The sequence below is a fragment of the Meleagris gallopavo genome, chromosome 13, assembly GCF_905368555.1.
Source record: "Meleagris gallopavo chromosome 13, MGAL_WU_HG_1.1, whole genome shotgun sequence".
NCBI lineage: Eukaryota > Metazoa > Chordata > Aves > Galliformes > Phasianidae > Meleagris > Meleagris gallopavo.
The window spans coordinates 6,031,416-6,048,663 of NC_139416.1; the positions used below are offsets into that span (position 1 = coordinate 6,031,416).

The following is a 17,248-nucleotide window of genomic DNA, read 5'->3' on the forward strand; positions in this document are numbered from 1 at the left end:
AGAGTCAAATCCATTGTGCAGCCAAGCAAGCCTGATGCAGACCCAGAACAGAGCTCTGGAACAGAAGAAAGCTGAAGAGAAGCGTCTGCTCTCCCACACACAGTGGGTTCTGCCTGGCAAATGCTCTCCACGCTTATCACTCTGTAACAGATTTCACTGGGAAGATCAGTTAAAAGAAGAGGAGAGTAACACAATTATTCACTTCAGCCTCCTTCCATCAGACTTGATTTAAACTTCCAGAGCTCCAGCCCAACCACATCCAGAGCAGCCTTAGAATGAGCAGAGGCAATCCTGCATCCCCCTGCTCACAACAAGTCAGTCAGAAAGCCAGGCCGAGTCCGAGCTCCCCCACGGCAGCAGCTGCTGACACACCTGGCTGCAGAGCAGCAGCCGCGATAAGCACACAGCTCCCCGATGGCCACTTGCACAACAAGCACACTGCTCTGCTGCTCAGCAGGAACTGCCCAGAACAGAGCTCAGCTCCAGACAGCTCCATTTAAGTAACACAGCATTTGATCAAACTTGCAAATAATTTGATGGAAGAATATTGCATCCGATAATGATTTACATCTGCAGTACAGGACTTTTCAGGTCCAGCACAAGAACATTTTCAAATAAAATCTGAAATCCGAGTGTATCAGCTAGAAAATCAGTGCAGAACCCTGTAGCTGTTAGAACAGTCCTGGGTGGCTACCTGGGGGATCAGGGAGGGCTGAGGGGACTGCATTTGGAAACATTCAAAGAACGCAGAAAAGAGCCACAGGTCACTTCAGTTGAATCTTCATGTTAGAAGTACTTTTTTTTTTTTTTTTTTTTATATAAATATTTGAAGTTAGCAGTTACTATTTTGAACGAGGTCTTAACTTTGTATGTTAAATTTATATTCTTCAAGTAAAATGGACAGTGATCACAACTCACCTGCCTAGCACATGCTCAGAACCAGATCTTCCCATTTAGGACTTGTTTCTGCATTTCAGTGGCTCTGTGATACAACAGTAACACAAATTCAGATGTGATAGTGCTCACGTCTGTGCAGGGGGGCATCTTGAGGGAGGAGGAGGCAGAAGGACCACACGTGCTGTGGCAAGGTACAAGGAGCATTTCAGGTAGCTTTTTTCTTTTATCACTTGCTATCTTTACAGTAAGGCTGTGCAAAGTGAACTTAGTTCAGATTAACAACCGAGTACTCATTTGGGGCCCATTTAACCAATCATATACTCTCTTACAGGTAAGTATTACGATCTACCTGTTCACATTCTGGTTTGCTCTCTGGCATTCTGATGCTTTCGCTTAGTTGCACAGGCACCAGAAAGAACATGAGCTGTGCAAAGCTGTGTGCCACACTTGCAACCTGCAGCATTTCAGGGAGTCACCAGCCTTCTGCTCTGCTCAATCGCTCTGGGCTAGATGGCTTCAAACAGTAACAGCCAGAAAAGAACAATACGTCAGCAGCTCACAGAAAAGTGTTTCCTGAGGTCCCTACTCGATAGAGATGCACACCCAGGAGCTTCAATGTGAGAACTGGAAGAAACACTTCCTCGTCCCACGCAGGCTACCAGACATGTTCCTCACAGCACCTAGAAGAGTAAATCTCTGACTAAAACTGCAGATCAAATCACGGTTTTTCCCTTCTTTCCCAAAGGTTGAGCTAGTACATCTGACAGAAAGCTACCAGTATGAGCCTAGAAAACACCTTTCACTGAATATACTTTCCAAAGGCATAAAATCTTAGAATTCATATAGACCATTATATGCTGAAGAATGACTTGTTAAGGACATAATGTGACTGCAACAACTGCTGAATTCTGCTTGGACACAAGGACAACAGAATCTGTACGTGGTAATAAAACAAGGCTCTTAATGGCTGGAGAGTCAAACCCTCCCAAGGGGCCCAGACATAACGCAGGCAGCTGAACTCTGGATCCATCTGTAGGATGGGACATCCCTAGCACAGCATTAATTTGTGTGCAGGCTCTCACAGAAGCAGAAAATGCACATGAGACTGTTCAGAGCTCTCACACCATGCACTCAAGATTCATCCAACTAATTTACTGAAACCACCATCTCAAAATAATTTTGAATATCGAAATTTAAGTGAATTTGTCAAGCATACCAAGAAGCGAGCACAAGATGCAGCAGAGGAGCCCAGCTGGCTGGCTCTCAGTGGGTCGCTGAGCTCTCCACACACTGCCCAGTCAATTGAGGCTGTGGACAATGTGTTCCTGGGCCCCTGCAGCTGGTACACTCCAGAGGAGCAGTTGCTGAAGTGAACTATTCCAGCATTCAATGACTTAGTACCTACAGGCACATACTGCATTACACAAGAAATGAGAGTTGAAGCTTATTATTATACTGTTACACTCTTCATTTGCTTCAAGGTACCCTCATCCAGGAACTGACACTGCTACTTATTGTCACTGAAAAAGTACCTTTTACTACTTGTAAGTGCATGGTGGCATTTGGCCAAATTGTAACAAGAGCAGCTTCAGAAGATCAGTAGCTAATTCAAATTTACATAGATTTTAGCTAAGAAAATGTTTACAGCCGATGTATAATACAATTACACGACATAAAAAAAAAGGAGGACAACGTTCTTTATCTGATCTCAAAAAGTATCTAATAAGAGGTAAACCCAACAGCTCAGTGAGACAAACCTCTCTTGTATACAATGTTGGAAGCAGAAATAGGTATAAAGCTGTTAACCTCAGACAACTGGCTCTTCAAGGCAAAAACCAACATGATGATGTTCTCCTATGAGTACCTGCCAAGTATGACTCCAGCAAGGAGGAATCCTCATGGATGAATGGGAATGAGACAATGAGACCAAAACACAACCAGAAGGCCAAGTAAACAGAAGATCCTCAAACACTGGTTGAATCACTCAGCTACAGCGTGACATAACCAAGCAAATAATAACAAAGCCCATCAGGATCTCATTCTCTCAGCACAGCTCAGTCCTAACCCAGGCCTGCATGACCTGCAGCCACGGCCACTGTTTGGGCCCAGACAGCTCCTACACCATGCTGTCCAGCCCAGCTGCTGTACTGACAGCCACTGGGCGCCTGCAGGCCGGGAGTCCCTGGCACAGAGCAGGCAGAGCCCAGGCACAGGCTTTTCAGACTACATAGGAAAATACCAGCTGTTTCTGAAGTAACAGTGGAATTGAACAGCTTCAAAGTTAACACAGTGAGAGAAAAACTTAGGGAAAGGGGCTGGCTGCATTACCACTTGTCTTCAGCCTGGAACCACTAGCAGACCAAGAGGCCGGGCCAGGCCCGCTCTGACTGCACGTTGCTCCTCAGATTGCAATACTGCAGCAATACTCCCACTCTAATCACTGCAACACTCTTTATAAAGGCTTATCTCTACACTATATTTGTGACAATGCATGTTTTCTCAGCATTTACTGAGTCTGTAAACAAACAGTAAGAAAATAAGCAACATTTTACACATGCACACTCGAATCAAACCAGCAGAAAACCTACACTGAACAAAGGAAAGTTCCTCCTGACCTGGAAGCACAACCCTTTCTCCAGTACCCTCATTTCTCCAGTATGGAAGTTTGTGAAGGACTTTAACATTTGCATCCACCCATTATTACATCCCATTACTTGCAGAATCACAGCACCATTTCCTCTGCGCTGCTCAACAACACTTAAAAAGTAATGCTGGCTGACTCATTCCTCCCTTCAATCCTGACCCCAAATCACACCAATAAAATGGAAGAGTAGGTGTGCATAGGCACGCTTTGTTCCTAAGCCCCCTACAACCACCATTTTTCAGTAAAAATCCTCTATAAACTAAAGCAGAAGAAATAAAATGCAAGATTAGACAGAGCGGTGTGGTGATGGAGCATGCCATACCGTAAAGCCTTCTCCAAGCAACTGTGGCAAGACTGTGTCTCTTTAGCTGCACATTGCTTCTGAATAATTCAGATGTAGTTCCCATGCCAAGGAGGACATTACGAGGCTGATCTGGAACGAGGTCTGCCAAATAATCTTAAATGTCACCATGGGAGGAAGGAAATTAACAGACTTTGCTGATGTACCAGCACAAGACATCCTCAGGTGCTGCCATGGGGTGGTTCGCCCTCACTCTGACCTGCTGATGCCTCCCAGCCACCACCAGCCCTAAGGCACACAGCAAGCACGCAGTATCACATAGGTTTTGTGACACTGCTTTAAGGCTCAGAACAGTAACTGCCAGGGACAGCTAACTGCAAAAGACCTGGACTGAATGCAGCAATACTAATACTTTAATTGCATGGTTACGGTACAACAGTTACCACCCGTGCAAAGACACATTTATTCAAAAGGTAAACAGGCTCCAAAGACTCCATAGGAGAGGTTTTTGGACAAGTTTACAAATAAGAACTGTGTCATCTAGATCCAACCTATCTTGCTTTGACATCAGAAGTCCATAGTATACTTGGAAAAAAAATCCTGCTGCATTATCTGTTCTAGGTTAAAGTTTCAAAATGATTAAAGTTCAAATCACTTCGGTAATGCTACCTGCAGCTTAGGAAAAATATCTGAAGCCAACGTCCAGCTTCTTGGTTTACACTCTTTTCCTTCTGATAGGAATATTTTCTTCACCCCAATTACTAGATTTGGGGACAGAAAGCAATACTCAAATACAACCAGTGTCACTCCTTGGCAGTTCATCTGCATGGATAATTCAAAGGAATGAACTCTCATAATTTCAGAAATCACAGCATGTTCAAATACCAAATTAGAACGCAAACAGCTCACTAAGAACAGCAGTAGCATTCATTTGCTTACAATATGCTCTATGCAAGATTTTCACTTTGTCTGCTTCAGACAGCCTTCTCTTTTTCTTCTGATAGGAAAAGGAGAACCAAGGAAGGTTCTCAGGCCACGTGCACGCAGGGATCTCCACACAACATGTAACGTGGCTCCGGGCCACATCCCGCTACTGCTGCCACTGCCAGCATCCAGCAAAGACAGTGGAACACTGTTATGCATCACATGCAATATAAACAAAAGACTTGGGAGCAAAAGCCACCTCTGCAACTTCAGTGCATTTGTTATTTTGGAGTACATACTCTGTATTGAGAGATGTATTCTGAATCATCAAATTATGAAGTCAATAAGTAGTACAAAGTTTTACAGTACTGTTTTGATGGTGGTGGTATGTATACAACTTCTCAAAATGGCATTTCAAAGCGTTAAGAATTTCCAAAGTGAAAACAGATCTCATTCTCCAGCTTTACAAAAGTGAACACCCTGGAACAAAGTGTAACACTAAGATGGTTAAAAAACAACGAAGCAGAGAAAAATGCAATAATACGCTTTGATGACATGGGTCTAGGACCAACAAAACACTCTCACGCTTCCTAAAACTGACCTCATACAAACAGCTTGCCAATTAAAAAATAAGAGCTAGAACTCAAACACAATTTAATGCGACTCCAATAAAGATCCAGCAGGCACTCTTTTCTCAACTGCACACTGCTGAGGAGAGCATGTAGCAGCTCTTGGGAAGCAGCAAACACCCAAGGGGGAATGACACTCTCTTCCTATTACTTAATATAGACATCCCCGTCCACCAAAGAAGTCCACCAAACTTCTGTTCCTTATATAGCCGCTCCAAGGTAAGTAGGTGCCCAAGTCACAAGTAGAATGTAAGAACCAGAGCAAACAAAACGGCTCACAAAAATACATTCAATGCTCTTTCCCTGCATGTGTAGAAACCAGCAGGTCTACAAAGTTCTTCTTAAATTGTTTAAACAAGACATGCTGAAATTTTGGCACCAGCACAAGATTCTGCAAGCTAAACAATACTGTTATATAATATTTACAGTGTGTTTCCTACAGGTTTCCTCAAACTGCCTTTAGTCTAACGCTTGCACCTCCTAGTAAGCCCTCCCTCTCCCTCCAGGAGAATAACAACCAGCCACTACCTGAGGCTGCAGGCAATAGCCCACCCCACTCCCACGCAGCCCAGCTGCCCACCTTCCAGAACTGCACAAGCTGTCACGGGGGCACTGCCGGCACCCGGCTGGGCCACGGCTCAGCGCAACGCTGACACTAACAGCAATCTCATCTGACAGACACGAGAAAATGATGCGCACTCAACTCACATCCCTGGACTTCTACCTTAAGGTTTACACATGTGGTACAAAGTGACGAGACAGCACTGTTCTAGAAGACTGTTTCAGGGGGCTGTTAGAATTTCTGTGCATGATGTACACGATGAATTCAAGTGCAACCCATATTTTGACACACATTTCTTCATGAGGTCCATAACACGCGCAACTACTCCAATGACACATTAAGAGGCATGCACACACCTCTCTGCTGTTTCACCAGCACTTCGGAACAACAAACACTGGTTTATTTACGTGAAGCTATTGTAGGCACCAAGCTAGTGCAAGCAAACTAAGTATCACGCATGCTTTTGATTCAAACACTGAAGAGTACACGATGAAAAGCAGCACAGCAAATGAGGATGACATTACGTTTGCCCAGGTTGGGCACTTAGCCACACAAATCAGCAGTACAGGTACACCAATTTGCCGTGTCCACACTACACCCAGCTGCTTTGCCCATGCTCCAGCCCACATGGCAATACTGCTGCTGTGGCTGACAGCACACACAAGTGAGAGCTGTGAGCACAGGGCTCGCTGCCTCAGGCTGCCCACAGCCCTGCTGCAGCCACGCATACACTGCTCAGCTCAGGCTCAGCACGGCGCTCACACCTGCACACTGAACTTCTGCCTTGAAAGACAACAAGAGGCCCAAAGAGCTGACAAATGCCACATGAAAATAGCAGATTAGAACTTCTCCAGTAAGCATGTACAGCTTTAAGCTACTTCTTCCTGACGTGGTTACGGTTCTATTTCACAGCATCCCCTCCTCCTGACCAGCACACAGGGAAGCCCCGCGCCATGTCAGCCTGCTGCACCTCCATTGGAATGGAAGCCTCTCTCTCTCATGTCCAAGTCACTGTTATCACTGTGCTTTCAGTACTCCAAAACACTGAGTCTTCAACTTAACCCAGCCTCTCCCTCACTACTACATATAACATTTTCATTCCTAAACTCACACATTAGTCAGGTTCTTCCTATTTGACTGCATGTTCTGGTAAGTTATCTAGTTCCCTACAAAGTCCCCAAACCCACATTCTGGGAGCTGCTCCTGAGCTCTTTCCTTCGGTACAAGCATCAGAGAAACAGGAGGGGACAGGCCAAAACGAGGTGAGTGGCTTTCCCTGGTTTGTTTCTTTTTTTTGGCTTTGTTGTTTCATACAAAGCTTCTGGCTTATGCAGTTCTTTTAGCCAGGCTCAGCCTAAGCTCAGACAGAGCTGTAGGACCCATTTTAGTACCTCAGATGCTTTTTATGCCCTTACAGCTATGGCACAGTGCTATCGGCATTTACTGCTGTCCTTGGATGGGAGGGAACAACACAGAACCCCAAACCACGTATCCACCTACACCTCTGACCTTTGCTGCTAGGAGTACCACATCCAGGTAAATTCAATCACAGTTTTAAATGGACATATTACATCTACAGCAACAACATCCAGGTCCTGCACAGCTTTCTGTGCTGTTGGCTCTTTGGAGCACCACTGCCTGCTGACAATGCCAGCAGAGGACAGAAGACACATGCCTGAATCTGACAGTGCAAAGCAGGTTGGACACACTGGATACCTGCTTTACAGTGCTGTTTCCCATGTCACAAAGCTGAGAGTGCCAGCACAAAGCAGAGGAGTATGAATAACATGAACATCTACATTACCAACAGAACAAGAAGTCTGAACACTGTCGTAAGGAAGAGCGTTAAAGACATGCCAGAATCATATGTACACAGCAGCGCCATTAACTCAGTAGAAACAAAGCGGCCACATGTTGAACACAGCCAGTATTTCTGCACCAACGAATGCTCATAAATACTGTGCACGCTCTGTAAGAGAACTGTCTTAATATGAAAACCATGTAGTGGTGGGTTATTGCTCAGTTACCACCTTACACACAGATTGCTTGAGCTGAGAAGATATTGTTTCTCAATAAAAATAAAAACAACTGAAAAGAAATGCCTCAAGCATTTATCTGAAGCTTCAGGCAATTCAGTAGCAAGATAGTTAAGTTACATGCTGTCACATGTTTACATAAACTGCCCAACTAGCTAAGAACTACCGGGCAGTTTTTCCAGACAGCTGATCAATAGAACTGTGTGGTCAGAGCCAACTGACACACAAGTGACATCCTTGCACTGGAAACAGGAATTCCATCGTCTGCTCCCAGCAGTGCATGTGAGCAAGTCAGGCCCGGTCCTTTTGAAAATGGGACTGCTCAGTAATGAGTCTGCATCCAACAGACTCAAAATTTAAAGTGATCAACTGAAAAAAATAAGGGAAGATATTCAAGGAAAAGCAGCAAGTCTAGATTATTTGTAACATTAGCATGGAACCAAGTATAGAGGGAAAAAAGATACTTTTAAACCAGTGTAGGGCCTGCAATACAACTACATATCTTCCTTTACGCAGTATACGCTAGGACTAACCCACACAAATTCTGGAACCCATACTGGAAATACGTAATTTAAAATATGTTCTTTAGCAACAGCCTTGTTTTCTGGGTTATAGAGCTCTCTGTCCATCACATGGTGCTCTAGGACACGGGACAGAAGCCCACCAGCAGCTGCTGGCGAGGAAGGCACACGGCAGCGATGCAGCAGCTCAGCACGCAGCTGAGCAGTAATGCAGAGCTCCACCATGTTCCACTGGCAGCCAGGCAGGCACCCTGCAAACACCCAAGGGCTGTCTGTGCTTTCCTAACAGGGTACAGCTCCAGCATTTTGGAAAAATTATAATAAAAAAAAAGTAGGGGTGTATTTTAAGGGCATATCTTAAAGACCTTATCCCGCTTTGAACAAAGGAAATAGCTAAAACAGGACCAGCATCACATAAACGCGCACCACAAACCTGACAGCCCAGTACACAAAGAAGTCTACACTGAGCATCCAACTTTGAGCATGAAAGTGATTCAGGTGAAATTCTCCTACTGCGGCAGTCATCGCCTTGAGCACTTGGGTGCAGTTATTACCTTGTGGCTCCTGACAAAGCTAAGTCCCTTTTTCCACTTCGTCTCTTCAACGTGGAGAAAAGGTTTATAGATTCACAAGAATGAAGAGCTTCTAAAAGCGATCCTCAACAACCAAGTAAATAAATGACAAGCTGGAAGGTAAACAGAGTCCAAAAACTAACTTAAAAAATGTTTGATTCAGTGTGTTTGGAATGTGCTACCTGTAAGTCTTGTGAAGGACATTGTGGAGGCTCCAACACGGAGAGTGACCACAGAATTCAGAACAGCACAATTCTGCAATGTCACTTTATGAATTATTATAAACCTTGCAGTAAAGGTAACAGAGTGGCTGGCAAGAAAATAGGGAGCCTGGGGCTGTAAGAATTTGTTTTCCAAAGCAACCAGCAACTTTGAATATTCGTTTTGACGCTTCTTACAGAAGGGCGGTTTTCAGGAGGCAGGAGGTCTGCACTTCCCAGTGGGAGGCAGCAGAAGGACCCATAGGCACAAGTTGGGCACACCAACACTGACCCATTCACATCAATACTGATTTCTAAACCGAGTCCTTCCCACTCCTCCTGTCACCACACACCTTGGCCAGCTGAACCCTGGGGCGAGGCCTGATGTTTTCTAAGCAAGAAGGATTGGAAAGGTGCTACACCCTGCACTGCAAATCCACGCTTAACAAACACATGTCAGTGTGCTGCTGCTGGGGAGGAGGGAGAAATGGGTCACAGCCAAAGGATGGATTCCGAGAGTATGAACTTTAAAAATAAAACCACAGAAATTATCAATGGATTTTAACCAGGGATTCACCCATACCAGAAGTCATCCACAAGTTTAATAAAGGGGTGAGGAGGGGCTTTGGACAGAAGATCTGTGTTTGGCTGCTGTCGATCTCTGTGGCCTCAACAACACCAAGGGATGAGACCTAAGCTAACAGAAAAACAATATGGACAAAATCCTCAGATCAGCACTCGCATTCCACAGTCAGAGATCCATGAAAACCATTAATAATCCCATACCGAAATCCATAATGCTGCATACACACGGGTTCGCTGCTCAGAACGGCAGCCAGCATACAAACGTACCTTTTCTGTCACCTCTCCGGAAAACGCACCGCCCCCACCGTCGCTCCCTACTAACGCCCTTTTTTATCACCAGCAGACCTTTAGGTCCCAGCTCCCTCCCCATGCCCGTTCCGCACGGCGCACAGCGTGCCCGGGGCACAGCCGGCCGCCCTCCCGCCTGCGGGCGGCCCCGTGCCACATCCCTGCGGCGTGCGGAGCCGCACCGCCGGCCGAGCAAAAAGCGAAACCGGGGACCCACGCAGACGGAACGCGCGGGCACGGCCACGCCGAGACCTCTGCGGCGGCGCGCGATCTCCGAGTCTCCGAGCGCTCCGCGGGCGATCCGTGTGTAGCACGCGCCACGTGCACACGCAGTGACAGCGAGACGAGCGTGCGAGAGGATCCCGTCCCCGCACCGAGGCGTGCCCGCCCCATTAGCATGCACACGGACACCTCCCGGCCGCCGGCGGAACGCGCCGCTTCGGCCTCGAGCGAACGCCTCCTTCCTCCCCCTCCCCGGTTCCAGCACCCGCACCGGAGCCGCCCCTCCGGGCCCGCCGCTCGGCCCGGGCCTCGTCCCCGCAGGGGCGCGGAGCGCTGCCCCCCACCGCGGCTCGGCCCCGCCCGGCCGCCCCGCACCGCCCCCGGGCCCGGGCCGCGCCCCGCCGCCCGCCTCAGGTGCCGCGGCCCGGCGCCCCCCGCCTCCTCGAGGCCCCGGGCCGGGCGCAGGCCCCGCTCCCCGCCGCCCGCCCAGCGCTCACCCCACGACTCCCTGGCTGTAGTTCCTCTTCTTCCAGGGGGTGCCGGTGTAGAGCGGCTCGGCCGGCCCGGCCTGGGCCCTGGCGGCCGGCCCGTCGCCCAGGGCGGGAGCCCGGCCCTGCCCGGGGGGCCCCAGCAGGAGGCTGTAGTTGAGCCCGAAGGTGCTGGCCTTGTTGTCGCGCTTCCTCTTGTTGCTGGCGGCCGCGGCGGCGGCGGCGGCGGCGGCGGGCGGCACCCCCCGCGCGGGCCGGGCCCAGGCGGCGGCCCCCGGGGGCGGCGAGGCCTGGCGGTGGCCGCGGTTGTGCTGGTTGTTGGCGCTCTCGAGCGGCAGGAAGTCGGGCTGGGGGTCGGCGCGGGGGGCGCGGTACATGCCGGGCGGGGAGGCCGGGCCGGCCCCGGCGGGGGCGCTCTGCTGCTGCTGCTGCTGCTGCTCCTGCTGCTGCTGCTGCTGGAAGTAGAGGTTGCGGACCCCCTGCGTGGTCTCCCAGATCTGCATCCACAGGCGGTTCGAGGGGCCGAGCTGCTCTGGCTGGAACCAGGCGATCCGGGGATCCATCAAACGGGGACCCACCCCGGCCGCCTCCGCTCCCCGCGCCGCGCCGGCCGCCGCCGCCGAGACCCTGTCAGCGGGTCCCAGCGTTAATGGCGGCTCCTATGGAAGGGCAGCTCCGCGCCTGCCTGTTCGCCGCCGTCGCTCCACAGCCCCCGCCCCTCCTGGCGAGCGCGGCGAGGCGGGGCCCGGCCGGGCCGCCGGCACACGGGCCGCGCGCAATAAAGGGGGGCGGCGGCGGCCGGGCCGGCCCGGAGCTGTCAGCGCCGGAGCGCCGCTCCGCTCCTCTCCTCTCGGCCGCCGCCGGGGCCCTCCGAAGCGAGGCGGCCGCCGCCGCCGCCGCCGCCGCGGCTCCTCTCGGGGCGCGGTCCCCGTTCACCCGGCCCCGCGCTGAGGGGCGCCGGCTCCCGGCGGGCAGCAGGTGCGCGGGGCCGCCCTGCACGGGGCGCGGCGCCCGCAGGCGGAGGCGCGGAGCGGCGGCCGCTCCGGTTCCCCTCGCGCGAGGCACGGCGTGCCGGCGTCGGTAACTGCCGCGCCGCCGCGTCCCCCTTCTCGTAACGCGCCCTGCAGCTGCGTGAGGGCTGAGGGGACTTGCCCGGCACCCCGTGCGGCGCCGAAGGAGAGAAACGGAGCGCCCGGCTGCCATGCTTGTACGGGTACCGCTGCCGCAGATGGAAAAGCACATTGCACGCGGCGCAGCAAATAGCAAAATGGAGTAGTACAGCTTCTAGTCGGGCTCTATTTTATTTTTGCAGTGCTTTCGTACCACAGCCTTAAAACATCTTTCGTATGATATCAGCTACAAAGGTCCCAGCACACTTCCAGCACTGTGTGGGACAGGATTGCTCCTCAGGAAGCAGGAGCTCAGATAGGGTTTGGAACTAGAAAAGTGTGCTTCAGTTGCAAGCATTCTGAGAGGTCGAAAGCTTACAACGTGCCCCAGCAGCGTTTGGTGATGACAGCCACAGACTGATGGTGCAGCTTCACCCCATGTCCCACACGGCCCAGGGGAACACCGAGCCCTGTGCTTGTGAGGTTCTACCCTGGGCTGACTGATCTGCACGGCCCTAGAGAAACCAACCCCAGTGAGAATCGCAGGGCCAGATGCAGTTGTTGAGGTGACAGATTTGACTAATTGCTTTGAAAATCACCCGAAATTACCACCAACACCAAGTGGACAGTGATGGGACTTGAGCACAGCTCAGGAATAAAGGCTCATAAATGGAGAAGAGCTGTCCCCACTAGCTATTTTTCAAGGCACACATTTTTTGGTAATTCAAAGATTTACAAGCATACCAGAAAAGCTGCCCAGAAGATGATCAGCCATAGTCCCTCTTACAAATATACGAATCAAAGGGTTTCAATTCATAAACTTCGTATTTAAACAGCACAGGAAAGGGGAGCATCAGTAATAAAAACTCAAGTTACCATTAAGGAGATAACAGTCACAAAGTATCTGGTCTTGGAAAACAGCGTGATACCACAAGCACATGAGATCAGGGTGCAAGCCTGAGTCTTAGGGAAGAGAGGCAAAAAGCTGCCATGCTTGAATACAGTTGACATGACTTTTTTAGTCATGACTTTGAACTTTAACTTTTTCTTACTAAAAGGCTATTTAGAAACACCACACAGTTTCTAGCTGTCAGCCATTCCACAGTTAGATTCTTGAAGTGCCCTTTACTCTCCATCAGCAGTGGGGGGTGGGAAAAGGCCAACAACATTTCCCTTACAGGTTAAAAAAAAAAAAAAAAAAAAAAAAAAAAAAATCACACCAGAAGGGAAAGGAAACAATCCCAGATGAGATTTTTGTCACAAAAAGGAGCACAAAGCCTAGAGAACATATATCGAGTCCCAACACAGCTTTAAAAGTGGTAGAGGCATTGACACGACCACTCAGGGCCTCTCCCAGTGCCGGGGCTGCACCAGGACGCTCCTGTGTGCCGATAGCTATGCAGCAGCCACAGCACTCCCAAAAGCACAGATCGTTGCAGGGATGCCTTATTTCAGCTCACTGCATTCTGATTTAAGTTCTTAATATAAACAGCAACACGAGGACACTGGGATTTGAAAGAAAAAAAAACATCTCTCATGTTCTTTGTGTACAAGTCTCAAGCTGTGTTTATGTGGTCACTGAATTATGTCTGACAGAACGTTATGTCTGTGACTCTCACAGAAACAAGGAACTTAGGAAAATAATACCGAAACAATATGAAGTTAGAGTGATTGAAACACGTGTTATTCTTCCTGGAAGGTACAGAAGTAAAACAGTCTGAATTGATTTGGAGAACAGACAAGAACTCTGCAGCACTCAGTAAGAGCTCCTCCACGCAGAGCACTTCAGCCCTTTTGGGAAACTTCAAATTCCTTTCTCTGCTGCCACTGTCCGAGTTCTCAGTTTTTGCCAATTATCTGAGTGTTACGTATCTTAAGAGCACATCCAATGAGACTATATTTAGACTGTCTGCTCAATTCATCTGTGCCAGAAAAGAACCATTATGTTATTTTCAATTACAATTACCATTGCCTGAATTTGAATTTGCAACAGTAAATGTAAGGCTAGACAGTTCTTTCCAGTCCTCTGGGAATGCTTTTACTGAAAATTACTTATTAAGGAAACAGAACTTGAGTTTATAAGCATTTTTGGTTGGTTGTTCTATGTTACTATTCCATGAGATATGCATTTCATTTATAATACTTAAGCTACAAACTGATTTTAAATTAATTTGTTCTCAGATTACAGTTCTCATTTTGTAACTTTACTGTGCTCTGATTTTTTTTCCCCCCACATTCAAAATACACATGTAGAACCAAGGCAAGTAGTACTGGCTAGATGTATTCTTCTTCCTCTACAGAGAAGATCCTTAAAATATATCACACAAAAAATACCCTCAACATACAGCACAAACCTTGAGTAGTTAGTAGTTAACCATAAAGTTGCATGTAACAGACATCTTCTGAATGCCGTGTCACAACAAATACTTATTTAAATCTTGCCACTAGTTTATCTTCATAAAGAGTAAAAACAAGTCACGTAACAATGATAATTCCTTATCTATGCAGCTGTGGAGTCAATGTTTTGCAGGTTGCAGAGGCCAAAGCAGCAACCACCGCCATCCGTCCCACCACTTCTGAGCAGGAAGGGGCCAGCAGCCCCTCTTCCTTTACTGTACTTCATACCTCAGACTAGCAGTTTTTAAATTGAAGCGTAGACAGACGCTTTAGGGACAAGGATAAGCAAACAAACTCGGTCTAAGATACCTGCTTTGATAACAGTCTTATCTGTGTGACTAAATGAACTGATGAAGATCACTTACATCTCTTTAGCATCTGCTTACTTAGGCTGCACACTGACTAGATCTGGGCAGTATTTCCCACCCTCGAAGTGTCTCCAAGATCTGCCTTTGTCTTTATATGCTGTCAAGGATCTCCTCTTTGTCTCGCTTACTCTAAAACTACTCAATTAAATCAGTGCCAGAAGAGCCCATCAAGCATTTAACTTGAGCCACATATTCTTTTCTTCCGCTGCCTTAATTTTTCTCAATTGTGTTAGAACAACTTTTATAGTCCAAACCTTACAGCTGAGCTTTTCTGTACCTATAAATCTCTTCTCTTATTAGGCCATGATCTGACACTTCTTTCAATCACAGACAATTTGCCTTTTCATTGTCTTCCATACTTGTCATATTATCTACTATCTCACCCCTTACAAGTAGAACATAAAAAAAATTACTCTCTCATATTCACTCACAAACAATCCATTAGACACCAAGAGCAAGTTACACTATGCTAGGAGTTAGGCAGGTAATACAGTGAGATTTTCTTAATTCAACAGAGAAATGAAAGTGTGGACATCAAAATATGCCGGAAGATACTGGCTCCATTTTGCTATGTACCATGATAAGGGCAATAGGCTGCTCATGACCATACAACACCAGTTGCCAAGAAATCACTTACAGAAGTTTCCTTAAAATTAGCAGTGAGCCAAGAAAACAACAACAAAACCCTCCTAAGAGCTACAGCTTCCCCCTCTACCAACAGGAACCTACCTGAGGAGCAGCAGACACAAGAGCCAGCTTGCCCCTTTTTTCATACCCTCAGCCCAATAGCTCCACCGAAGAGCTTCAATCAGCTCAGGTGAAACAAAGCTGAAAAGGGACTATTTCAGCTTTTATACATCTGAGTTTTAGTACAAACTTACATGAAACTGTCTTCATATGTCCTCATTACCTGCATACCAAAGTATATCAAAAGACAGAAACAAATATTTGCGTGCACTAAATCATACATGTCTACAAATGATACAATATATACTGTGAACCTACCTTTTAGCAAAAAAAAGGAAGATTTTCTAAAGACATTTAACTGGTTAGTGCACAGCAAAAACAAACAAAAGAAAATAATTCTTACTGCAGAAATAGCTTCAGATGTAAATGACACTCTTTGCTTTCATTATCAGGAAAAAAATGGGGTATGACAAGTTATAATAAAAAATAGGCTCTCTAGCAGAGACTTTTATCTGCAGCTTTCAGATTTGTATTTTAAGAGAAAACATTTTTTTCTCATTAGTAACAACCCCTGTTCCACACACACATAATTGTTCTAACAGTCTCCAGGAAGCAGGGTCCGACTGCCCTACTTGATGCAAGATGTGAAGTCCTATACTTGGAACAGAGCAGTCCCAAAAACCGAGCAGGCTCCTGACTGAATGAGAGCAGCTCTGCAGAGAAGGACCTCAGGGGTCACAGCGGACAAACTGATGATAAGTCAGCAGTGCAACCTCACAGTGAGTGAAGGCTAATGAACACTGCACAGCATTGACACGAGCGAGGCCAGCAGGTGCAGAAAATGGCACTTCTCTCTCTTCAGCACTCGTGAAATCACGCTGGGAGTACTGCGCACAGCTTTGGGCCCCTAGCACAAGACACACTGAGGCAGGCGAGGCTGCAAAGGCCACCAAGATGGCTGGAGACTGAGGGAGCCAGGTCTGCTCAGCCTGGAGAAAAGGGCAATACCATTTCTATTTTCAGCTACAAAATGGTGACTGAAGGGAACATGGAGCCAGACACCTCTTGGTGGCACCCAAAGGACAAGAGGCCTGCTTTGTGGCACAGGGAGTTCCTATTAGGTAAGAGGCAGAAGTGGGGGGCATTCTCAATGAAGGCAGTCAAGCAAAGGAAAGGTCCCCCCACAGTTGTGAGATTTCCACCCCTGGAGATGCTCTCACAGTTGTGAGATTTCCACCCCTGGAGATTTTCACCCCTGGAGATGAACCCTTTGAGCATGACCTATCAGACCCCAGATAAAGCCTTGCCTTGAGCACGGGGATGGAGTTGGGGACCCTCAGAGAGCCTTTCAATCATGATCAGCCAGCAATTCAATGGAGCACCCTCAAAATGAAAGCATGAAAGTTTTTCTTTTAAAATGCTTCAAACGAGTATTAATGCCTTTTCTTGGGCTAAAATTATACTTATCCTCAGCATACAGCACATATTATTAACATTGGGATTAAAAACCACACTGTGCAGCCCTACCCCCTAATCCACCCAGCTGCTGCATTCCAGCCCTGCCAATCCCCAAGACAACTTGTACAACAGCTCCACTTCCTCAGGACTTCTCCTGTACTTCTAAAGACCAGGTCAACTGCCCTAGATACTCCCCAGTTGTCCACACACCCTCACTCGTTTCATTAGCAAGCATCACATCACACATTTAATCGAACTTCTGAAAAGGAATAGCAACAATGGGACTTTCAGGCAGTGCAGCTGCTTAAAACTCATTTCTCACATCCTTTTGCTTGCACTTGGCCAAATATTGCGTGTCAG

At 47.8% G+C, this 17,248-nt stretch overlaps 1 protein-coding gene across 2 annotated transcripts in view; it reads right to left on the minus strand.

The window, feature by feature from the left end:
* The window catches only part of TENT4B (terminal nucleotidyltransferase 4B), a 38,429-nt gene extending 26,853 nt beyond the window's left edge, over positions 1 to 11,576 (minus strand). For both annotated transcript variants that reach the window (XM_085235116.1, XM_085235115.1), the window contains exon 1: positions 10,879 to 11,576. In XM_085235116.1, coding sequence (XP_085091242.1) covers positions 10,879 to 11,432 — 554 coding nt within the window. In that variant the 5' untranslated portion in view covers positions 11,433 to 11,576. The remainder of the gene's footprint in view (positions 1 to 10,878) is intronic.
* Between the last annotated feature and the right edge of the window lie 5,672 nt (positions 11,577 to 17,248).